This window comes from Gorilla gorilla, chromosome 1 (genome assembly GCF_029281585.2).
Source record: "Gorilla gorilla gorilla isolate KB3781 chromosome 1, NHGRI_mGorGor1-v2.1_pri, whole genome shotgun sequence".
Lineage (NCBI taxonomy): Eukaryota > Metazoa > Chordata > Mammalia > Primates > Hominidae > Gorilla > Gorilla gorilla.
In genome coordinates, this window is record NC_073224.2 from 227,293,905 (window position 1) to 227,318,897 (window position 24,993).

The 24,993-nt window shown below is 47.6% G+C and overlaps 1 protein-coding gene, 1 non-coding gene and 1 pseudogene across 2 annotated transcripts; all 3 read left to right on the top strand.

Moving 5' to 3' along the window:
* Positions 1-4,351: 4,351 nt before the first annotated feature.
* Positions 4,352-7,429, top strand: LOC101150488 (PRAME family member 7). The gene is made up of 3 exons (XM_004024695.5): positions 4,352-4,657; positions 5,040-5,615; positions 6,531-7,429. The coding sequence occupies exons 1-3, from the start codon at positions 4,371-4,373 to the stop codon at positions 7,090-7,092; spliced, it is 1,425 nt and encodes a 474-aa protein (XP_004024744.4). The 5' UTR covers positions 4,352-4,370; the 3' UTR covers positions 7,093-7,429.
* Positions 7,430-9,273: 1,844 nt separating this feature from the next.
* On the top strand, positions 9,274-9,380 carry LOC115932973 (U6 spliceosomal RNA). Its single transcript, XR_004069052.2, has one exon. It is a non-coding gene; the product is annotated as a U6 spliceosomal RNA (small nuclear RNA).
* A 2,549-nt stretch (positions 9,381-11,929) lies between these two features.
* Positions 11,930-14,948, top strand: LOC115933212 (PRAME family member 1-like; annotated as a pseudogene).
* Positions 14,949-24,993: the final 10,045 nt, after the last annotated feature.

The following is a 24,993-nucleotide window of genomic DNA, read 5'->3' on the forward strand; positions in this document are numbered from 1 at the left end:
GGACTCTGAGCCAGACCCCATTCTCTTTCATTCCCTCCTGAAAAGCCCAGTCCTCACCATCCCATAAGGCTCTGACCAGTGAAAAGATGGAGCTGCATGATTTCCAAAGAGAATCCTTTCCTTGGCCTCAAGCCGCAGCTGCTTCCCTCTGACCTGCTGCTTGTCTTTGGATCCAGGATGGACACTCGCCACCCGCTCTTCCTCTCCTGGGATTCCCCATTCTCCTGACTCTGTGCCCCTGGGGCAGGATAGGGCAGTCACTAAAACCTCATGCAGACCAGGGCACATAAAGTGTCTTGGGAACTCACAGACCCAAGTCCAAGCCCCAGTGCCCCACGGTCTCAGACAGAAGTCCCTGCCTTTCAGAGACACAGCTCTATGAGAGCCAGAGAACCTGGCTGCCTGCTCTGCTGCCACCTCCCTCCTTCCCCTTTATTTCAGCCCCATCAGCTCCTCTGGTCACTCCCCTTCTTGGCCCCATTCCTACTTTCAGTCCCTCTGGCTCCGTCCAGCCCGGAGTGAGGGTGCAGACCTCCTCCCACCCCAGGCTCTGAGCACCTCCCTCAGCATCAAGTGTCTGCTTTCAGGGTGACCTTGTCCTCAGACTTGATTGGAGGAAGAAAGAGAGGAAGCCCCTATTTTAGCACACGATGTGCATGAATCTGACCTGGAATCAGACCCGGTTGAAGACCAGAGACGGGCAACAGGGCCAGAACAGAGAGTTTGACTCTTAGAAATGCACAGAGGGTGAACAGCTCAGGCTAAGAAGAGACCTGACTTGGACAGAAACAGACTGACTGCATTCCAGGTGCAGCCTTGTCAGCTCTAAGGCTGAGCCAGGGGAGCCTGGGAAGGGAAGGCCCCTGCACTGGGACCTTTCCCAGGACCTCTTCTCAGCCTGGCACCCATAGGAAGACCAGAGGAGTCAGGTCTCCTTCTGTGTGCCAGGCAGGGTCACCCTCCAGCAGTCCAGTCCCAGGGGCCTCTTTAGGGCCAGAGCAGCAGCTGAGGAACTCCCTGCTTTATGGCTTGTCATGTTCACCAAAATAGCTCGACAGAATTTTGGGAGAATTCCTCAATGACTGCTCTGGGGTGAGGGTCTGCCAGCATTGTGGCCATGTTCTGTTATTCAGGAGATTTGGGCTGAGGTATCCAGGATGCATAAAGAGATGCCTGCCTTGACAGCTCAGGCTGGAGGAGGGAAACAGAAGCTCAGAAATATTCTAGAGACCCTGAGCAAGGGCCTGGGGGAGCTTTGGTATTCTGGTGGAGATTCTGTGAGTGGAGAAGGGGTCAGATCATCTTCTCAGAGGGGCTCTGAAGACTGCTCTGAGTTTGACAGCAGATGAGCACCTTGAGAAGAACAGGTGACAGGACGTGGTAGAAATGCCCCCAAGTGCGGGATTCTCACTGGGGTCCTGGGGGTGGTGCTGGACCTTCTGAATTGGGCAGGAAGGGAAAGTCTGTCAATCAGTTCTTTTCAAACATTTAGATTATTGAAATCCTTAGGGGATCCTCTGAGCCCCTCACCTGAGGGGTCTGTCCATCATTTGCTGCCTGAACATGGGCAGGCTCCTCTCCCTAGCCAAGTCTCAGGGTCACCACTTTAAAAATGGGGAATATAGCAACATGCTTTAGATTCCTCGTGAGGGAGAGCTGAGATCTTGGATGAATGGTACCAGTCCCTGCTGTGCCTTGTGCATGCTCAATCAACAGAGACACTCACGATCACCTTTGGTGCTGAGCTCACCCTCAGCCTCAGGCTCACAAAGTGAGGGCAGGTGAAGTAGAAGCCGCACTTAGCACGTTTCAGTTTAACTCGATTGCACACACAGCAGGGCATTGATAGTGAGATCAGAAATGTGGAGAAAGAACATTTACAGAAATATTCCATGATAGAGAACATCCTTCAAAGTACTGCAGTTTTGGAAGCCAGTGGCATCTCCGAGCTGTTTGGGTTTCATATGGAACGGGAGAGAAAGGCCTGGAGGACTTTCTGGAGGTGGGGGACGTTCTTGCTACTTTGTGTCCTAAAATATCAGAAGAATGACTGTGTGATCCTGCTTAGGATGGGAGCCATTCCTGAACTTAGCAGATCTTTTAACATGAAATAGAGCTTCCAGGTTTTGTTGGGGAAATGTCTTGTACATTTGCACACAATACAACCAGATGTGTGCACCGTTCTTAAAGCCAGGAAGGCTGAGTTTCTCTCTCTTCCTTTCTTTTTTCTTTCTCTATTTCTTTCTTTCTTTCTTTCTTTCTTTCTTTCTTTCTTTCTTTCTTTCTTTCTTTCTTTCTTTCTTTCTTTCTTCTTATTTCCTTCCCTCCCTCCCTCCCTTCCTTCCTTCCTCTGGCATCTGCCCCAGCTCACATTCTCAGATGCCATCTTCCCAGGCTGATTTTCCGAGGTGAGCCCATCATTTTTGGGAGTAAACACGCTTTCCTTTGTAGTAGAGGCCAAGACTGTATCTGCCTCCTCTGCCCTCAAAGACAATGTTGTGTTTGAAGAGTCTGCACTGCCTCTTCTGTAATTATTCCCTTTTTAATTTTTAAACTCAATCTAGACAGAGTTTTTCAATCCTTCTGTGGAGATGCCCACAAAATACCCACCATGTTTCATGATGTCTTGGTTCCTTCCCAGGGTTCTATTAGAACACCAGGTCCCATCCTGCCCAGCCCCCACCTCACTTTGTCATTCTGTCCTGATTTCCTGCAGTGAAGCCTTGACCTTAGTCTTGTGATCAATAACACCCTCAGTGGTTCCCCTCTTCAACCTGAACCCGCATATGTCCTGCCCCTTTATAAAACATAAAACCCAGGTGACCATTGGATAAAGGAGCTTTTTAATCCGTTTTCTTAGGGTTGACATCACTGTCTTTTTAAAGCTGTTTTAACTGTCTTAACGAAACGTTTTGATAATTTCGATGTGGCCACAGATTCTCCCATAAAGATATCATCAGGTTTTGTTTTTTCTTTCTAATGCCAGGAACAGATTAAACCTTCCATGTCACTATGAAGGTCACATGTTAGTCAAACTTCATCAGTGTTTGGGGAATAAATGAATTAATGAGTTTTGGACTTTCACCCTGTTATTTATTCTTTCACTTTCATAAATGCACATCTAGTTTAATCAATGAATCAGAAGAAAGTGTAAAACTCAATCAGGATTAACTAGATGGAACTTGGGAATCTAATCAGGTATCACTTTCTGATTGGAAGCTGGTGACTGAGAAGGGGAGGGTGTGGTTAGAAACATCAACAAATGCTCCTGGGTTTGCACAGGACAGACCCAAAGCCCTGGTGCCTGGAGCTACTGCTTGATTCTCTGAGAGGTCCCAGCACCCTGCAAACTGAGTCCAGATCTGGTAAGTCACCACCTCCTTAGGAACATGCCCATCTGATCTGCAGCCAGCCAGTCAGGGATGGTGACACACAGCCCAAAGTGGCACAGAGAATTTCCTGTCTGTTTTTTCAATTAAACAGATGTAGGTTTTGATTTTTCCTCTAAATATAGTTTTGACTTCATCCCTCAAATTTTGATTTCTGCTTCATTTTTCTCATTTCAAAATTCTTATTGAAGCAGTTTTTTAAAAAAGATATTAAAAATTTACAGTTGGATGAATTTTTATGTCTTGACATGTGAAGTTATTGGTTTCTGTGCCCTTCAGCTACAGTTCACACACTAGGTGGTATTGTGATTTTCTCAAGTCTTGTTCTGAACATGGGATTTATCTCTGCCCTTAGACTCTGTCCCTAAGTGGGTGATTGTGAGTATGTGGAAGGGATGCGTATTGGATCCTTCATCTGAGACTTAGTGTTTCCATCCGTACCTTCCAAATGCTCTAGAGTACTGCCACACTGCTTTTATAGTTTCTCTTATAATTTTTCAAAATAAAAACAAGTGGCATTGATTTTAGGGAGTCACTTCAGTCTTCCCCAAGCATGCTAATTGTGTAAACTGAGAATGCAGGCTGTGTGGGGCCACAGGACAGTCATTCTCATTGTTTTTGGGTGTTAAGTAACAAAAAAATTTCCCTCAATAAGGTGGAGCTTAGCTTTCAGGATCCTGAGTGACAGATCCCAGTAATCCTGAGTTTCAGTGGAGCAATGCATAGAAATTAATGGGCCACTGGCCACCTTGTCCCCTCCTTGGTGTTTGGAAGACATTCTTTGTGGTAGTCGCAGGGGCACAGATACAGATTTGTGGCCACCAAGTGCAGAATGGAATTGGGGGGAATTGAGGGCTTTTCCACCTCCACCAGAGCAATGAGATTAGCAATAGGAGAAGATGAGGTGATCATATTTGGCCTGAGAGTGATGCCTTTTCTCTGGATTTGTCCTCTAGAGTTTTCCCTTGCAGATTCATCAAGATGAGCATCAGGGCCCCACCCAGACTCCTGGAGCTGGCAAGGCAGAGGCTGCTGAGGGACCAGGCCTTGGCCATCTCCACCGTGGAGGAGCTGCCCGGGGAGCTCTTCCCCACACTGTTCATGGAGGCCTTCAGCAGGAGACGCTGTGAAACCCTGAAAACGATGGTGCAGGCCTGGCCCTTCACCCACCTCCCTCTAGGGTCCCTGATGAAGTCGCCTCATCTGGAGTCATTAAAATCTGTGCTGGAAGGGGTTGATGTGCTGCTGACCCAAGAGGTTCGCCCCAGGTGAGGTGACCCAGGTGTCCAGGTGGGGAGGGCCCTTTTGTCCAGGGTAGGGACAGCTGTTTCAGGAGGAGGAGGGGCACAATGGAGGCCCAGAGGCTTCTGATGGTGCCAGTGAGGAAGCTCAGGAAGGCCTTGGCCATTGCCCAGCCCCTCTGGGAAAGGACTGCTCACCATGCAGGGTCCACTGAGAAAACAGAAACTTCTCTTCTAGTGGCTCTGAAAGCTACAGGCAATGGGGGTGAGGCAAAATCCGGAGGGAAAAGGGGTTGGACAAAATCAGAGAGGGAAAAGTGGCAGAGAGGAGAACAGCTGATGTCTGGGATGTAAATAAAAGCTCAGGTCCTTGCCTTAGTTTGGAGCCTCTCTTCTCCTTTACCCACAGGCAGTCAAAACTTCAAGTGCTGGACCTGAGGAATGTGGATGAGAACTTCTGCGACGTATTGTCTGGAGCTACTGCATCCTTCCCGGAGGCTCCGAGTCAGAAGCAAACAGCAGATAACTGTCCAGGGACAGGCGGGCAGCAGCCATTCATGGTGTTCATAGACCTTTGTCTCAAGAACAGGACACTGGATGAATGCCTCACCCACCTCTTAGAGTGGGGCAAGCAGAGAAAAGGCTTACTGCATGTGTGTTGCAAGGAGCTGCAGGTTTTTGGAATGCCCATCCACAGTATCATAGAGGTCCTGAACATGGTGGAGCTTGACTGTATCCAGGAGGTGGAAGTGTGCTGCCCCTGGGAGCTGTCCATTCTTGTCAAGTTTGCCCCTTACCTGGGCCAGATGAGGAATCTCCGCAAACTTGTTCTCTTCAACATCCATGCATCTGCCTGCATTCCCCCAGACAACAAGGGGCAGTTCATTGCCCGATTCACCTCTCGGTTCCTCAAGCTGGACTATTTCCAGAATCTGTTTATGCACTCCGTCTCTTTCCTCAAAGGCCACCTGGACCAGCTGCTCAGGTGAGGAAGGATGGTGAGCTTTCTCTTCAGACCACAGCAGAGCCTTTCTTTGTTACAGTAAACACCAGTGGGTATGCACTGTGAGCCTGTGAGGAAGTAAGAGTGAGGGGACACTAGAATATCCATGCATTATCCTGTTGGTGGCTCTGTCCTGATACGGGTATCACACAACCATCCCAATAAAGTCAGAGGGATCTCCTGGCCTAGATGCTATAGAGAAGGTGCCAAGCTAGGAAGCTAGCTACTGCAGGGTTTAGATCTGGTGAGAGTGCATTTGTGAATTCCTCCTGAGGATGTGTGTCTAAGTTAAGATGATGGGAAATAGGGAGGTGAAGAGGGCACTAAAGAAGAGAATGCCCATCACACTCCTATATTTTAAAATATGAGGTCTATCCTCACCTGCCTAGTGAACAGGCAAAATCCTGTGTTTCCCTGTCAGCACCCTGTTTTGAGCTCCAGGTCAGGTAATTAATGTATGGGAAATACATGATGATAGAATAGAGGGCGAGGGAGCAGGAGTGAAGAATGGTGAAAGTGATAGATGGTTTGCTGATGGTACAGGCATGTCAGGGTCCCCTGCAACCTGGCCACCCCTGCTGATGTTGCAGGATCCTGCCTGGGTTTGTCATTTATGCCTGTGTCTCCATCGGGCTCCTGTGGCCCAGAGATGTGGTTTTCTACCTGACAGATGAGGAAAGGGAGCCTTAGAGTTCATGGACTTGATCCAATCACCTCGGTGATGGTGAAGGACTGAGCCTCGATTGGGACTGCACTGAAGGAACAGAGTCTCCATTCCCAAACCCCAGGTGCTGATTATCCTCAGATGAGCAGAGCAGCCCTGGGTTATGGAGAGCGTCATCTCACCCTGAAGTCATCCCCACCTCTCTCCTCTAACTCCTTCTTGTTCTCTCCCAGGTGTCTCCAGGCCCCCTTGGAGACAGTCGTAATGACCGAATGCCTGCTGTCAGAGTCGGACCTGAAGCATCTCTCTTGGTGCCCGAGCATCCGTCAGCTAAAAGAGCTGGACCTGAGGGGCATCACACTGACCCATTTCAGCCCTGAGCCCCTCGCAGTTCTGCTGGAGCAAGCTGAGGCCACCCTGCAGACCCTGGACTTAGAGGACTGTGGGATCGTGGATTCCCAACTCAGCGCCATCCTGCCTGCCCTGAGCCGCTGCTCCCAGCTCAGCACCTTCAGCTTCTGTGGGAACCTCATCTCCATGGCCGCCCTTGAGAACCTGCTGCGCCACACCGTCGGGCTGAGCAAGCTAAGCCTGGAGCTGTATCCTGCCCCTCTGGAGAGTTATGACACCCAGGGTGCTCTCTGCTGGGGGAGATTTGCTGAACTTGGGGCTGAGCTGATGAAGACACTGAGGGACTTAAGGCAGCCCAAGATCATTGTGTTCTGCACCGTCCCCTGCCCTCGCTGTGGCATCAGGGCCTCCTATGACCTGGAGCCCAGTCACTGCCTCTGTTGAATGCCTGCCATCAGGGTGGATATATTTAAAGCTTTCTTCTGGTCATTTCGGAGCTGAAACCTAGGCCATGAGTGCATGTTAAAGGGAGCACAGACCCATCGTTTCAAATGCCTCCTCAGTGTGAATGGGAAAGGAATGAGGGTGCAGGAGGGGCAGGACTGGGGGAAAAGTTGACTTGGAGTAGATGGGCTCTTTAGAGACCTGTGTCCCAGAGAATCAGAAATGGGAATCTGAATTGCTAGAGTGAGAATCAGGTAGGAGAGACACATGAGAGGGTTACCCCTGCACAGATGGTTGTAAAGTAACAGTCAGAAATAAAGGGAAACTGAGTGGAAACTATCTGGTGTCCTCCATAATTGCTTAACATGGCTTAACAATTAAACAATTTAAACCTAAAAAAGTCCAGTTACTGATCGAGCTAATAAGGCACTGATTTGTCTGTGACTGATGAGGTTCAGCTCCTGGAAATCAAGCCATCAAAATGGAATTTGATCATTTGGTTCAATTCCCTCCTTTTCTTTTCTTCTCTCTGTGCGTCTGTTACCTTCTTGCTATTCTCTGTGCCTATTTAATGGGTTAATACACATGAGAGACGCACACAGGGCCTGAAGCATTCTAAGTGCAAAGTGAGTGTCAGCCTCCGAAGTTAAGCCCCTTCAGGTGCCCTCATTCTGTCCCAATGCCAAGACCCTGTTCACTCTCAGTGGGTGGATTCAGAGCTCTCAGTTCCTGACCGTTACCTGTGCTGGGAAAGGACTTCACTGCCCAAGGCGTGGCCCCTGCCCTGGAAGGAGAGCTCCACACTCTATGAGCAGGAGCCTCAGGGCATCACTAACCCATGCCTGTCGTGGTGGGTAGCGGCCCTTGCTGAATTAAAGTAGTTGTGGCCAATAAAGACATCCAAATTCCCTTTTAGCAAAATGCTGACATTATGTAGGCATATAATACCTGTAACATCAATGAAAGACCTTTTCTTAACTCCTCCTTTTTCTCCCTGTCAAGGAAGACTAGTGCATCGCAGTAGGAATCACACATCCTCAGAGGGTGGATAACGATCAAGTGCCTGTGGGTAATTAGTGACCTTTCCTGTGCTGAGGGACCCTATACAAAGGGCACCTAAGTGTAGAACCCTGCCGAGGACTCAGGGGCTGGTGCTGTTGGGCACGAAACAGCCAAGAGGCTCAGTTTCCCTGTAAAATGAAGATGATGATGCCACCACCCTATGAGACTATTGTAGGACCCAATGAGATGGTGCACGGTCAGGACTTGGAATGGGGCCTGGCATACAGTAAGAGCTCAATACATGCATCTTGTTCTTTTTTTTTCCCCCTCCTAATAGAAGTCCCAGCATTCTTCACACTTCAATCTCACCTTCTATTCCTGATAATAGGGAGGCAGCAGAAACCCAGGGCAGGCAATGGGACTCAATTTCTACACGCCACCACCACTTAATCGTGATTCCCCCAAACAGCAGAGCCTCAGCAGCCAGCAGAGGTTGGGATGGGCAGGGCAGGACTGAGTTCATCTCTGGTGATCATGAGATAGAAATTTCCAACCCATGAGACTCATGCGCCGTCTGCTGGTTGCTCAGACCATCTGGAGTAATTTATTGATGCAAACAGGATGATATTGAGTGGTATCTCCAAAAATCTGATGTTATGTAAGTGTTTATAGAGAATAAATATTGTGATTTATATATAATTTTATACATATTGAATACATATTTTTACATAAATTTATGTACATAATTTTATACATATTGAATATATATAATTTTATACATATTGAATATATGTATATTGAAATTTTAAATTATAATGGGAATTTAGTATTTTAAAGTATGTAGTGCAATATTTTAAAAAGGTTTGTAGGCTGGGCACAGTGGCTCACGACTGTAATCCCAGCACTTTGGGAGGCCGAGATGGGTGGATCACGAGGTCAGGAGATGGAGACCATCCTGGCTAACACGATGAAACCCTGTCTCTACTAAAAATACAACAAATTAGCCGGGCATGGTGGCAGGCACCTGTAGTCCCAGCTACTCAGGAGGCTGGGGTAGCAGAATGGCATGAACCCAGGAGGCAGAGCTTGCAGTGAGCTGAGAGCGTGCCACTGCACCCCAGCCTGGGGGACAGAGTGAGATCCGTCTCAAAAAAAAAGAAAAAAAAAAAGAAAATATTTGTGTTGGCCTGGGCAGCACATATACTAAAGTTGGAACGATACAGAGAAGATTAGCATGGCCCCTGCGCAAGGATGATGTGCAAATTCGTGACAAGTTCCATATTTTTCAGGAAACAACAGATGCTGGAGAGAATGTGGAGAAATTAGGCATGCTTTGCCAGTGTTGGTGGGAGTGTAAATTAGTTCTAGCATTGTGGAAGACAGTGTGGTGATTCCTCAAGGATCTAGAACTAGCAATATCATTTGACCCAGCAATCCCATTACTGGATATATACCCAAAGGATTATAAATCATTATACTATAAAGACAAATGCACACGTATGTTTAGTGTGGCACTGTTCTTAATAGCAAAGACTTGGAACCAAACCAAAAGCTCTTCAGTGATAGACTAGATAAAAAAAAAATATGGCACATATACACCATTCAATACTACGCAGCCATAAAAAATGATGAATTCAGGTCATTTTCAGGGACATGGATGAAGCTGGAAATCATCGTTCTCAGCAAACTAACACAGGAGCAGAAAAGCAAATACCACATGTTTTCAGTCATAAGTGGGAGTTGAACAATGCGAACACATGGATACAGGGAACATCACACACTGGGGCCTGTTGAGGGGTGGGGATGGTGGGGGAGGGTTAGCATTAGGATAAATACCTAGTGTAGATGATGGCTTGATATGTGCAGCAAACCACCATGGCATATGTATCCCTATGTAACAAACCTGCACGTTCTGCACATGTATCCCAGAACTTAAAGTATGTTTAGAAAATGCTTAATGTGGTGTTGAGTCTCAAATAAAATGACACCTTCAAAACTGATTTTGAAGATCAATGAATAAGAATTGCTCTTATTTAAAAATATTTAAATTTATACAATTTTGGAGCTGGAAGGAAGTGCAATATTTTTAGGGAAATATGATTTATTTTGTTAGAGCAGGTATAAGGTTGCAGTGAAGTTGAGCAGAAAGTGGATCATTCCCACATACTTCATGACCCCACTCTAGCACGGACTCCTGAAGAATCCACATCCTGCCCCAGCGTGGTCCATTTGTTCCAATGCATGAACCACACGAACCATCCTTATCACCCAAAGTTCATAATTAACATTAAGGGTTCACATCTGGTGCTGTATATTCTATGAGTTCTGATGAATTGATGATGACATGTATTCACCCTTATAGCATCATGCAGAGTAGCTTCAGTGCCCTAAAAAAATCATCTGTTCTCTTTCTATCCATCCCACTCTACCCTGACTCCTTGCAACCCCTGGGCTTTCTACTGTGTCCATAGATTTGCCTTTTCCGGAATGTCGTGTGGCCTTTTCATGTTGGCTTCTTTCACTTGGTTATGTGCATTTAAGTTTTTTTTTATGTCTTTTAGGGCTTAATAATTTACACTGTCAGGATGTGCTACAGTTTATTCATCCATTTATCTGCTGAAGAATATGTTGGTCCCTATTAAGTTTTGTCTATTACGAATGTAGTGGTTAAAAACATCCAGGTTTTAGGTTTTCTCATTTGGGTAAATGCCAAGGAGCGTGGCTGCTGGACCATGTGCCTAGGTTGTGTTTGATAATGATTTTTTCCTTGACAATCTCATGTAGACAGAGACTGCTTCTTCAAGGGCAGGGACTGTGTCTCTGTCACCCTGTGGTCCTACAGCAGAGCATGGAGCCTGGCAGGTGGCTGTAAATGGTTATTGATCACATAGTGCTTAGAAATCACTTTATAGCCACTACAATGCAAATGTTGGGCAGTCAACATGAGCTGCCACCAATAATATAAACACATTGAATATGGATGAAGTCACCCTCCTTTTGCCAGGGTCACTACCTGTGTGTCACGGCAGTGCCGTCATCACATGGATGAACTTCATCTGTTTTTTATAGATTTCCCCCCATGTAATACAGGACACAGTCTTTAAACAAAGAGTCACCAGGGTTCCTGATGGCCACTGGCCTGAGTCTGTCCCCTTGGAACTAAGGGCCCTCATAACTGCACTTACCTACCACAGGCGTCCCTGTGAGCACCACTAGAGGGCGAGCATCTTCACCAAATCTGATGGACCCATGGAGTCCGACCTGAATGTCTCCCTGCTAGGCAGGGGTCCTCAGAGGAATCTTCTATCCAGTCCAGATGGAGGGAACTGGAAGAGTCTCCTCAAACCCAGGACCAACAAAGAGATTCCCTCCAAGATCCCAATTAGGGAGCCAGGACAGGGACTGAGAGGGAACAGGGAAGGGAAGGCACCATAGGTCCCAAAACCTGGAACTGATGGAGAAGGTCCCCTCCAGAAACTGTTTGGAGAGAACCAGCTGGGAAGAATTAAAGTCTCTGAGATCTCCCACCTAAGAGCTGGACATCTGAATTCAGGAAGACTTACCCGAGGCCTTCCCATGGTGCAATTGAGAAGAGCTCACGGGGCTCTTGCCAGTGCAGGATGCATTGGTTCTGGAGGCATCAGGAAGAGATCAGAGGTCCCCTTTGAATCCCACTTCTAACACCAATGAGGTCCACTAAAAATTATGGGGTCTATAGATTTAGAAAAAAGGAGCGTAATTTCTTCTAAAGGTTTACAACCTGCTCGCTGGGAAATGGGCCTCCAGGCAGGACCTGAGGCAAGCGCTTGGAGGGAGGGAAGGTGACCCAGGAACTATGCTGAACCTGTTGGCCGCCAAGTGTGCATATTCAGCAGGTTATTGGAGCAGCTACGAAAATTCACAGGGGGGGGATGCATGCATGTATGGTGAGCAAATATACATGTCACATACGTCCCAGGTTCACCTGGTGGTTGAGGCTTTACATTTAAATGCATTATAATTAGGTTCTCTGCATCCAAAGGTGAAGTTGGGACATGAAGGTCCCCAATTCCTAACTAAAGGGCCTGGGGAGTCACCTTCTACAAATCACAAAGTCCCCTCAGAGGGGGTTTATTTAACCCTATATAAAGTGGCTTGAGGCTGAGCGCAGTGGTTCACCCCTGTAATCCCAGCACTTTGGGAGGCCAAGGCGGGCAGATCACTTGAGGTCAGGAGTTGGAGACCAGCCTGACCAACTTGGAGAAACACCATCTCCACTAAAAATACAAAATTACCTGGGCATGGTGGTGCATGTCTGTAATCCCAGCTACTCGGGAGGCTGAAGCAGGAGAATCGCTTTAATGCAGGAGATGGAGGTTGTGGTGAGCTGAGATCACACCATTGCACTGCAACCAGGGCAACAAGAGCAAAACTCGGTCTCAAAATCCATAAATAAATAAATAAATAAATAAATAAATAAATAAATAAAATAAAGCGGCTTGTTTTCCAGCCTGATTCAGGGTAGCCCAGAGTCTTCTGATGGTGCTGGTGAGGAAGCTCTGGGAGGCTTTGGCCATTGTCCAGATCCTCAGAGAAAGGACTGCTCACCATACAGGGTCCACTGTGGGAACAGAAGCCTGCTTTTTCTGAATCGAAAGAGAAAACGGACTGAGAAAAGTCAGAGAGAGAACAGGGAGCAATGAGAATGAAAGCAAAAGTCAGGGATGGGTCCGTCTAAATTCTGAGCTTCTCCCTTACTTTACCTATAGGAGGTGGAAACTTCAAGTGCTTGACTTGCTGGATGTTGATGAGAATTTCTGGGCCAGATGGCCTGGAGGCTAGGCCCTGTCCTCCTCCCCAGAGGCCATGAGTAAGAGGCAGGCAGCAGAGGACTATCCAAGGATGGGAGAGCACCAGCCCTTAAAGGTGTTCATAGACGTCTGCCTCAAGGAAACACCCCAAGATGAATGCCTGAGATACCTCTTCCAGTGGGTTTACCAAAGGAGAGGTTTAGTACACCTGTGCTGTAGTAAGTTGGTGAATTATCTAACACCCATTAAATATCTTAGAAAGTCATTGAAAATAGTCCACCTGAATAGTATTCAGGAGCTGGAAATTCACAACATGTCCTGGCTGCATCTGATAAGAAAGTTTCTTTGTTACCTGAAGGAGATGAAGAATCTTCGCAAACTCATTTTCTCCAGGTGCCATCATTACTCGTCGGACAATGACCTCGAGGAATGGTTACTCACCAAATTCAGCCTGTGTTCCTCAGGCTGGAACACCTCCAATTGCTTGAAGTAAAATTGATCACCTTCTTCAGTGGGCACCTGGAACAGCTGATCAGGTGAGAAAGGATCGTGCACTTTCTCTGCAGACCACAGCACAGCCTTTTTTTGTTACAGCAAACGCTAGAAGGCATAACTTTTGTGTCAGCCAGTGGCGACATCACAGTGAAGGGGACACCAGAATATCAACACATTGTTCCATTCAGTGCTCCATGTTCTGGAGTGGCTATCACAGGATCTCTGCAATGAGGGCAGCGGGGTCACCTGGGGTAGAGGCTAGAGAGCTACATCATGTACAAGCCAGGTCATGGGGGTTTCAGCTCTACTGGGGGGTGCATATGTGAATTTCTTGTTACAAAGTGTGTTTCAAGTTGATATGATATAAAAGAGGTAATAGAGGAGGGTATGAAAGGAGGGACAGCGCATCCAACCTGTGCATTTCACAGTAGAATCTCTGTCCTCACCAGCTTAGTGATCACAAATGATCCTGTCTGTAATTCCCTGTCTGTAAAAGGTTGTTTTCAACCCCAGGAAAGGTAACTGACATGGGAAATGTGTGCTTCTTGAACGGGGGCTGAGGGAGTAGGCGTGAGAGTGGTAAAAAGTGATAGGTGGTTTGCAGATGCAGGCATGTCAGGGAGCCCCTGCCAGTAGGTAGCCCTAGCTGATGACCCTAGACCTTGCTCAGTTGAGTTCTTCGTGCACATCTCCCACCGGGTACCTGTGGCCCAGAGATGAAGTTTTCTGCTAAAAGATGAAGAAAAGAGGCTTTAGTGATGTGATTTTGTGGCCTTGAACCAATCACACAAGCAATGGTGAAAGGATTGAGGCTAAACTGGGACTGTCCCTGAATGATCAGAGTTCTCATCACACAGCAACTTGCATGTGGACCATCATCACATGATGGGAATAAACTTGTGTTTGGGTGAAGCAGACATTTCCCTTTCAGTTATTCCCCACCACCTTCATCTAACTGGTACCATTGCCCAGAACTAACTTCTTGATCTCCACAGGTGCCTCCAGAACCCCTTGGAGAACTTGGAGTTAACTTATGGCTACCTATTAGAAGAAGACATGAAGTGTCTCTCCCAGTACCCAAGCCTCGGTTACCTAAAGCATCTGAATCTCAGCTACGTGCTGCTGTTCCGCATCAGTCTTGAACCCCTCGGAGCTCTGCTAGAGAAAATTGCTGCCTCTCTCGAGACCCTCGTGTTGGAGGGCTGTCAGATCCACTACTCCCAACTCAGTGCCATCCTGCCTGGCCTGAGCCGCTGCTCCCAGCTCACCACCTTCTACTTTGGCAGAAATTGCATGTCTATGGACGCCCTGAAGGACCTGCTGCGCCACACCAGTGGGCTGAGCAAGTTAAGCCTGGAGACGTATCCTGCCCCTGAGGAGAGTTTGAATTCCTTGGTTCCTGTGAATTGGGAGATCTTCACCCCACTTCGGGCTGAGCTGATGTGTACACTGAGGGAAGTCAGGCAGCCCAAGAGGATCTTCACTGGTCCCACTCCCTGCCCTTCCTGTGGCTCATCACCGTCTGAGGAACTGGAGCTCCATCTTTGCTGCTACGGAAGGCGTGCCTAGTGGGGTTGATAAATCCAAAGTTCTTTTCCAGGCACTTGGACACTAAAATCTAGTATGTTAAGTGCAAGTTATGTTTGTTTTTTCTTATTTCCTTTTTTAATAATTCTAAAATTTTATTAAAGAACATTTGAGACAGGGTTTCGCTGTGTTGCCCCAGCTGGTCTGAAACTGCTGGTCACATGGGATTCTCCTGCCTTGACCTCCCAAAGTGCTAGGATTACTGGCATGAGTGATTGTGACCAGGCCACATGCAACTTACAGGAAGCACAGAATTCTTTGCTTCAGGCAGGTGCTCAGTATGAGGGAAAAAACATAACAGCAGGGGGCAAGACTAGAGGAAAATTTTGAGGTGGAGTCAATGAGACCTTACGGGACCCATGTCCTACAGAGTCAGAAAGAGAAGCTAAAGTTCTACAGTGATGAGAATGTTATCCCTGCAGGGACGGTTACCAAGGAATATCAGAAATAACCTCAATGAAAACTTTCTGGTGTCCTCTGTATTTGATTGACTTGTTTTAGCGATTTATACATCAGAAATCCCTAGTTATTGAGTTACTGATGGAAAAGTATCAAAGTACTCTGTTGTCTGTGATTGAGATTCAGCTGCAAAACATCTAATTCCCACCCATTCTTTTTCTTTGCTTTTTTTTTTTTTTTAAAAAAAGACAACATCTTGCTTTGTCACCCAGGCTGCAGTGCAGTGGTCCCATCTGGGCTCACTGCAATCCTATCCTTTGGGGCTCAAGTGATTCTCGTGCCTCAGCCACTCTAGTAGCTGGAATTGCATGCAAGTGCCACCAAGCCTGCTACTTTTTGTATTTTTAGTAGAGACGCGGTTTTTCCATGTTGACCAGGCTGGTCTTGAGCTCCTGGCTTCAGTGATCTGCTGACCTTGGCCTCCCAATGTGCTGGGATTACGGGTGTGCCAATGATCTCCACCCATTCTTTACTTCTCTTCAGTCATCTGTTTTTTCCTTACATTTTTGCCTGCAAGGAGCAGCTCAGTCAGGCACAAAGGGACTGGCAGAGAGGGGCCTTGAGGAGAAGATGGGCTTGAGGTGGTAGGCAGAGCTGGGATCAAGCTACAGGGGCCTTTGTTGGGAAGCAGAAATGGCACCTAGTTCAATGACCTGGCCAGCTATGGGGCCACTGTGCCCGCCCTGCTAACAGTGCCAAGTTCCTGGGTGTCGAAGGGAGGTTCTGTGCTAATCTTCCTGGGGCTGCATTTCCAAGATCTGCCCCCCACAGGGGTGACCACAGAGACTGACGTTCCTAATTGCTGGGTCTGGGGACCACGGTCCACTCCTGGAGGCACCCCACCTTGGCAGGTTGTGAGCCAGGCCTGTGCCCCGTGTTCCTGAGGCAGACAGCTGTGCCACCCACACCCTCTCATGGCTTAATGAGACCCGCTCCCAGGTCTGGAGCCTCTACAAAGCCTCAGACTCACTCCTCACTGCCTGCTGTTAGCCTGCAATATTCTTAACTAGAGTGCAGTTGGGGCTCATTAAACCAGACCCAGAAGCATTGGGTTTGTTTTTGCAGGGTTGGCCAGAGCTGCTGTGAACCTGCATCTCACCTGTCACCTCTGTGGAGAAACACAGAGAGAGGGCATAACTGAGGCTACGTACACTTTGAACCTGATGGGATCCTGGGACAAGAGGGAGTCCTGGCCCTCCCGAGTTGGCAGGACAGTAGCTCCAAAGGCACAACTGAAGCTGCCCAGGTCGCAGTTCCAACCAAGGTCTCCCAGTGCTCTTGAGGGCTCAGGAGGTCTCCCCTTCTCCTGCAGCATGGGGGTGTCTGCTCCCACTGTGTGGTCCCTCCTGGCACCTGCTATAATTTTGGAGCGGGGTTGGGGTCAAGCATGTATGCTGTGGCAGCCCAGATGAGTGTGTGCATGCTCAGGTTTGTGCTGATGCACCGTCCACCTGCTGTCTTGAACACTCTGGGCTTTGGGCCCTGATGAGCATGGGAGGGAGGCTGACAGGGGGCTGAGGACAGATCAGTGCTGGCCTTTGGATGCTCCTTGATGCAAGTGACCTGGGTGCCATGGGTGGTGGTGGGAGGCAGACAGACTCCTGGATGGGAAGACAAGGGTACCTGGTGAGGCTCTACCTTGTGACCAAGGAGGGCCTGAAGCCCGTGGGCTGGTCCACCAGTGCTATGGACCAGAGTGGGAATATGTGGTGCCTTTTCTGTGCCTGCCAATGGCTACCTATGACCCAAGCAGCACATACTTCCTTCCCCATGATGCCCCAAAAGCCCCAGACTCAGGGAAAACATCAGGATGAACAGTGGCAGAGTGAAACTACCCACTCTTGGGATGATTTTCCTGCAGAGACAAGCAATCCACTCCAGTGCCTTTTCTCTACTGAGAGCTGTGGAGATGATGAGATGACTTTCCTGGAAAGAGCAGCAGACACCACTGTGTACTCCAGGGACAAACATGGAAGCTGCTTTTGCTGTGCCTGGTTCATTTGCAGCCTTGCAAAAATCTGGCACCTGCGCTGGCACCTGGAGCTGCCTGCCCCACTGCTGTGTGAGCCAGTGACTGTCCAAAGTGGCCAGACCCCCTGCTCACTCACACACCCCTCACTGCTCCAGTCCTGACCCTCCCTTAATAGGCATGTGATCCAGGCCTGAAGCATGAGGCAAGCATAGTCTACCAGTCTGAGTGGGCAGAACAAACCTAGTGAATCCCATCAAAACTCTGGCAAAGGTGCCCCCAGCCATAGAGGCTTCTGGCCAGAAAAGTCACATCCCAAGGATTTCATAAGAGAAAATTACTTAAACACAAAGAAAGACAATAAGAAAAGAAGGATGGAAGAGAGAAGTCTCTAACCAACCAGAAAACAAGAAATGAAATGGAAGTACTAAGCCTTTATCAATAACAACAATGAAGACAATTTATCTCAGTTCTGCAAGTGAAAGGCTTAGGGTCGTTGAATGAGTAAAAGAATAAGACCCTACTACATGCTGTTTTCCAGAAACTCACTTCACCTATAAGGACACATGTAGTCTGAAAGTGAAGGGGTAGAAAAAGATATTCCATGCAACACACCTGTATTTCCAGCTAACTGGAAGACTGACATGGGAGGATCATTTCAGCCTGAGAGGCCGAGGCTGCACTGAGCCGAGATTGCACCACTGCACGCCAGCCTTAGAAACAGAGTAAGGCTCTGTCTTTCAAAAGAAGAAGAAAGAAAAGAAAAGCAAAGAAGATGTCTCTTCACATTTTATGCTGCACAGGCATTTTTTTTCTGATCTGCACTGCACTGCCAAGCCAGGTGTATTCTGTTGAGCTCACTTTGCAGCTGCCTTGCTTCTTGTTTATCCTAAGTAACACCCAGAATAGCAGGTGGCACATTGCAGGCACTCAGTCAAAGGTTTTTTTTTTTGTTGTTTCACATTTTTTTGTCTGTTTGTTTTGTTCGTTTGTTTGTTTTTGAGACAGAGTTTCACTCTTGTTGCCCACCCAGGCTGGAGTGCAATGGCGTGATCTCAGCTCACTGCAACCTCTGCTTCCCGGGTTCAAGCAATTCTCCTGCCACCACACCCGACCAACAGGAAGGGGAGGCACTGGATGTTAATAGTGTCAAATGTGCCAAAATCTTCTCTGTGGTTTTTCCCCAGAGTCTCCCCCTCCAGGGCCACCTGAAAATCCTCAGCCCTGGACAATGCAAGATTTATTTGACTGAGGATCACTGTGCTCCTTCTAGATCCACCAGAAAGTGCCAGGCAGTCTGATAGGTCCTGGTTTGACTTACATCTAGCAAGACCTTCACCTGGTTGGCAGGAGTAGATATGGGGTCACTTGGATGACAGGGACTCCAGTCCAGACCCCATTCTACCTCATTCCCTCCTGCAAAGTTCAATCCTCACAGTCCTATGAGGCTGTGGCAAGTGCAGAGACAGAACTGCACCATATCCAACGTGCCTCCCTTCCCCTGGCCTCACACCAAGTCTCCCTCCCTCTGACATGTCCCTTGTCTTTGCATCCAGGGTGGATGTTTGCCATTGACTCTCTCTCCCCATGTCTCCCTGCTAGACTGACTGTTTGCCCCTGGGGTGAGATGGGGCAGCCACTGGAGCCTCATGTAGACCAGGGTGAAATCAAAGGGCCTTAGAAACTCACAGCTCCACATCCACGCACAGGTCCTTTGAGGATCTCAGACACAAGTCCACAGCTTATCAGGGACGTGGCTCTGTGAAAGCCAAATAACCCGGCCCCCTACCGTGCTGCCATCTCTCTCCTCTGCACTTACTCTGGCCCACATCAGCTCCTCTGGGCCACTCCCTTTCTGGGCCCTGTTCTTTTCCTTAGTCCCCCTGGCTCCATCCAGCCTGCAGCGAGTTCCCAGACCTCCCCCACCCCAGGCTGCCACAAGCACCTTCTTAGGCATCCACTCTGCTCTCAGAGTGAGCTTCTCCTCAGATCTTTATTGGGGAAAAAAGGAGGGGCAGCCCCTGATCTTGGAAAAGACGGTCAGAAATGCGACCTGGAATGAGATCCTGTTGAGGATTAAAGAAGTCCAGCAGGGCCTGAGCAGTGATTTCTACTGCTAGAAACATGGAGAGGGCAAACACCACAGGCAAAGAAAGCGCTGACTCAGAAACAGACTCACTGCATTCCAGGTGCAGCCTCCTCACCTCTAAGGCTGGGCAAGGGGATCCTAGAAGGGATGGGCCCCTGCACTGGGACCTGTTCCAGGCTCTGCCAACAGCCTGGCACTTCTAGGAAAACCAGAGGAGTCAGCTCTTCCTGTGGAAGGCAGACAAACTTCCCCTCCATTGGTCCTGAGTGCCTCTTTAGGTCCAGAAGAGCAGCTGAGGAGCTCCCTGCTTTGTGCCTTGCTATGTGCACCCAAAAAGCTCAGTAGAATTTGGGGAGAATGTATGAGTCACTGCTGATTCCAGGGAGAGCGTCTCTTAGCATTGTTTGTGGCCATAGTCCTCAGTGCAGGAGAGATCGGCTGACATTTCCAGGAAGCAGAGGATTCAGCTTCTCTCACAGCTCAGGCTGGGGGAGGAAAACAGAAGTTCAGAAATATTTTAGAGACCCCAATCAAAAGCCTGGAGAAGCTTTGGAATCCCAGTAGAAATTCTGTGAGTGGAATTGAAGTCAGGCCATCCCTTCAGATGGGCTCTGAAAGCTACTCTGACCTGGACAGCAGAGGAGCACCTTCAGAAGCACAGGCAACCAGAACATGGTAGAAAGACCCCCCAAACTGCAGGATTCTCACTGGGGTCCTGAGGATGGTGCAGGATTTCCCCAAGGGGTTCATTTTTCTCCCAAATTCTTCAGATACACAGCTTGCACCATTCATGCTTCCAGATTGAAAAGTCTCCCTCCTTATGTCTGACCACACTGCTCGTCTCTGGGCTCTGCCCCAGCTCACACACTCAGATTCACTCTTCCCAAGCTGGTATTCTGAGGGAAGCCCATCACGTTTGTGAGTAATGATGCTTCACCTTCCAGTAGGAGTCAAGACTGTATCTGCCCTCTCTGCCCTCAAAGACACTGTGATGTTTTACGAGTCTGCATTATGTCTTTTGTAATTAGGTTTTTTTAATTTTTAAACTCAATCCAGAAGGAAGTCTTTCAATCCTTTTGTCTAGATGCCCACAAAATACCTGCCATGTTTTATGTTGTCTTGGTTCCCTCCTAGGGTGCCATTAGGACAGTCAGTACTGTCCAGCCCAACCTCCACTTCACTTTGTAATTTAGGCCTGATTTCTTTCAGTGATGCCTTGACCTTAACCTTGAGAAAAATTACACCCTCAGTAGTTCCTGTCTTCCACCTGAATGGGCATATGATCTACCATGTTAGGTAGCACAAAACCCAGGTGACCAGTGGATACACTGAGATTTTTATTGTGTTTTTAGGGATGACATCACTGTCTATCTTAAAGCTGTTTTAACTCTGAAACGTTTTGATACTTTTGATGTGGCCAAAGGTTCTCCAATAAAGATACCATATATATAAATATATGTATTTCTAATGTCAGAAACAGATTAAAACCTTCCCTGTATCACTATGAAGGTCACATATTAGTCAAACTTTACCAATATTTATGGAATAAGTGAATAAATGAGTTTTAGTCCTTCACCCTATTATTAATTCTGTCACTTTCATAAATCCATATCTAATTTAATCACTTAATAAGAAGAAAGTTGAAAACTCAATCACCGTTAACTGGGTGGAAGTTCAGGATCCAGTTGGATGTCATTTTTGGATTGGAAGTTGGTAATTGAGAAGGGGGTCGTGGTAAGAAAAGTCAATAAAACTCCTGAAGATGCACAGAAGAGACCCAAAGCCCTGGCTCCTGGAGCTACTGCTTGATTCTCGGAGAGGTCCCAGCACCCTGCAAAGTGAGTCCAGATCTGGCAAGTCACCACTTATTAGGGATGTGCCCATTTGATCTGATGTTCTGTATAGCACGTCATACAAAACTCTGGAAGACACTAGCACATACACTGTGAAGAGAAGTCTCAAAAAAAGGGAAGATTATAGAAGACATTTGCTCTGTGTTTTTGGAATGTTTTGCATTGAGAATTCTGTCCAGAGAAGGGAAAAAGAATGAAAAACAAAGGAAGCTCACCCGCATGTACCTCTATGTACCTTTTACCATGCTGGACTTTCTTTTGTTTTGTTTTCTTTTCTCTCTCTCTCTCTCTCTCTCTCTTTTTTTTTTTTTTTTTTTTGATATGGCATCTAGCTCTGTTGCCCAGGCTGGAGTGCAGTGGCACGATCTTTGATCACTGTAACCTTCACCTGCTGGGTTCAAGCAATTCTCCTCCCTCGGCCTCCCCAGGAGTTGGGATGATACGTGCCACCACGCCCAGTTAATTTTTGTATTTGTTTTTATTATACTTTAAGTTTTAGGGTACATGTGCACAACGTGCAGGTTAGTTACACATGCATACCTGTGCCATGTTGGTGTGCTGCACCCAGTAACTTGTCATTTAACATTAGGTATATCTCCAAATGCTATCCCTCCCCCCTCCCCACACAACAGGCCCCAGTGTGTGATGTTCCTCTTCCTGTGTCCATGTGTTCTCATTGTTCAATTCCCATCCTATCACAAGGACAAAAAACAAACACCACATGTTCTCACTCATAGGTGAGAATTTTTGTGTTTTTAATAGATACAGAGTTTCACCATGTTGCCCAGACTGGTCTCGAACTCCTGACCTGAAGTGATCCATGCGCCTCAGTCTCCCAAAGTGCTGGGATTACAGACATGAGCCACCACACCAGGCCAATTGCTGGACTCTCATGACACACATGGATATGGTATCACAAAGGCAATTTTTTCCATAATCCAATTTATTTATATTATTGGTAGTGAGCTAATGTTGACGTCCCCAAGTTAGCAATTTAGTGGCTGTACCCATGACAAACGTTTCCATGCATCACGTGGTCAACAGCATTTGCTCCTGGGTTCAAGAGATTCTCTTGCCTCAGCCTCCTGACTATCTGGGATTACAGGGGCCCGTCACCACCCCAGGCTAATTTTTTGTATTTTTAGTAGAGACGGGTTTTTACCACATTGGCCAGGCTGGTCTCAAATTCCTGACCTCGTGATCTGCCTGCCTCGGCCTCCCAAAGTGCTGGGATTACAGGCATGAGCCACCACACCTGGCCATTAACCATTCTTAAAATATCACATTGCATTCTTTAAAAGTTTTATATCTTTCATATACATAAATTACAACACAAATATTTATACTCAACTAGTATTTACATCATAGTAAATTTTCTTTTCTTGCTCTGTTGCCCAGGCTGGAGTGCAGTGGTGCAATCTCAGCTCACTGCAACCTTCGCCTCCCGGGTTCAAGCGATTGTCCTGCCTCAGTCTCCTGAATACCTGGGATTACAGGCGAATGCCACCACGCCCAGCAATTTTTTTTGTATTTTGAGTAGAGACGGGGTTTCACCATGTTGGCCAGGCTGGTCTCAAAATCCTGACCTGAAGTGATCTGCCTGCCTCAGCCTCCCAAAATGCTGGGATTACAGGTGTGAGACACCAAGCCTGGCCATGACAATAGCCTCAGCCTCCCAAAGTGCTGGGATTACAGACATGAGCCACCGCTCCTGGCTCATAATAGTAAATTTTAAAAAATACCATATAATATAATCCTTGCAACATTAAATTACACCATCTGGTCTGATCTACCAGCAGATGGCACGCGAAACCCATGGATTGGACATTTTACTCTTCTTAGGAATGAATCCAGTCCAGAAATTCCCACCCTGGCCCCTGCTGGCTCCTGGGGCTCTGCTGTTTGGGGGAGTCATGATGAAGTTGTGGCAGAGGGTAGAAGATGAGCCCCATTGCATGCCCTGGCTTCTTGTTGCCTCCCTGTTGTCAGGAATAGGAGGTGAGATTGAAAGATGAAAATTTCTGGGACTTCTGCTGAGAAGAGAAAAAAGAACAAGATGTATTGATCTTACTGTATGCCAGGCCCCATGCCAAGCCCTAAACATGAACCATCTTATTGGATCCTTCCAGGGTCCTATAAGCTGTTGGACATCATCATCCTCATTTTACAGGGAACTGAGGCTCTTGGCTAACATCCCTGACAGCAACACCAGCCCCTGAGTACTCAGCAGGATCCTTCACTTGGGTGGCCACTATGCAGGCTTCCTCAGCACAGGGAAGGTCACTCATCACCCACAGGCACTTGATTGTTATCCACCCTTTGATGATGTGAGATTCCAGAACACGCTGCACTAGTCTCTTCCTTGATAGGGAGAGAGGGGAGGTGTTATGAGAAAATCTCTCATCGATCTGACCTAGCTCCCTAATAAGAAGTCACTTTTTAAATTTCAGATGGAAATATTTAAAAAGTGTTACATACCTGTGTAGTTTTAGTATTTTACTTAAAGGGAATGTGGCTGTCTTTACTGGCTACAACCAGTTTAATTCAAGAAGGGCTGCTAGTCGTCAGGGGAACAAGCAAGGGTTGGTGCTGCCCAGAGTCTCCAGCTAATACACAATATGGACATCCCCTTCCAGGGCAGCGGGAAGAGAGTGGCTCCTTGTGCAGTGAAGCTGACGTCCACCAACTAAGGCTTCTGGAACCATGTGGAGACTCACAAGGAGTGGGCAGGGTCTCAGCATCTGGCTAGCAGTGAAAGACCTGAGAAGAAGGTGCTTTCCGTGTGGATTGGCTCACTGTTCTTGCCCAGTGATGTTCCAGGCCCTTGGTGTCCACCTAGTGTGTATTAACCCACTGAACAGCCACAGAAACTAACAAGGAGTTAACAGACATCTAAAGAAGTGAAGAAGTGGAGGAGGCCAAGCCAAGCGTGGTGGTCCACGCCTATACTCCCTGCATTTTGGGAGGCCAAGGCAGGAGAATCACAAGCTCAGGAGTTCCAGATCAGCCTGGGCAAGACAGCGAGAACTTGTCACCACTTAAAAAAACAAGCAAACAGGCATGGTTGCTCACACGCCTGTAGTCCTAGCTACTCAGGAGGCTGAGGTGGGAGGATCACTTGAACCCAGGAAATTGAGGCTGCAGTGAGCTATGATTGTGCTGCTGCACTCTAGCCTGAGTGACAGGAGACCTTTAAAAAACAAAAACAAAAACAAGCCTGACACAGTGGCTCACACCTGTAATCCCAGCACTTTGGTAGGCCTACTTGCGTGGATCACCCAAAGTCAGGAGTTTGAGACCAGCCTGACCAACATAGTGAGGAAACCCTGTCTCTACTAAACATACAAAAATTAGCTGGGCATGGTGGTGCATGCTTGTAATCCCAGCTACTTGGGAGGCTGAGGCAGGAGAATCATTTAAACCCCAGGTGGAGGTTGCAGTCAGCTGAGATGGCACCATTGCACTCTCAACTCCAGCCTGGGCAACAAGAGTGAAACTCTGTCTCAAATAAAAGAATGGGAGGAAACTGATTACAATAACCAAATTTCATTTAAATGCCTTGATTTTCTTGGGCTGCATCTTATTGATTGGACAACTCAGTGCCTTTTGTTTTTTCCATCAATAACTGAAGATTCCTGAGGCTTAAACTGGAAAACA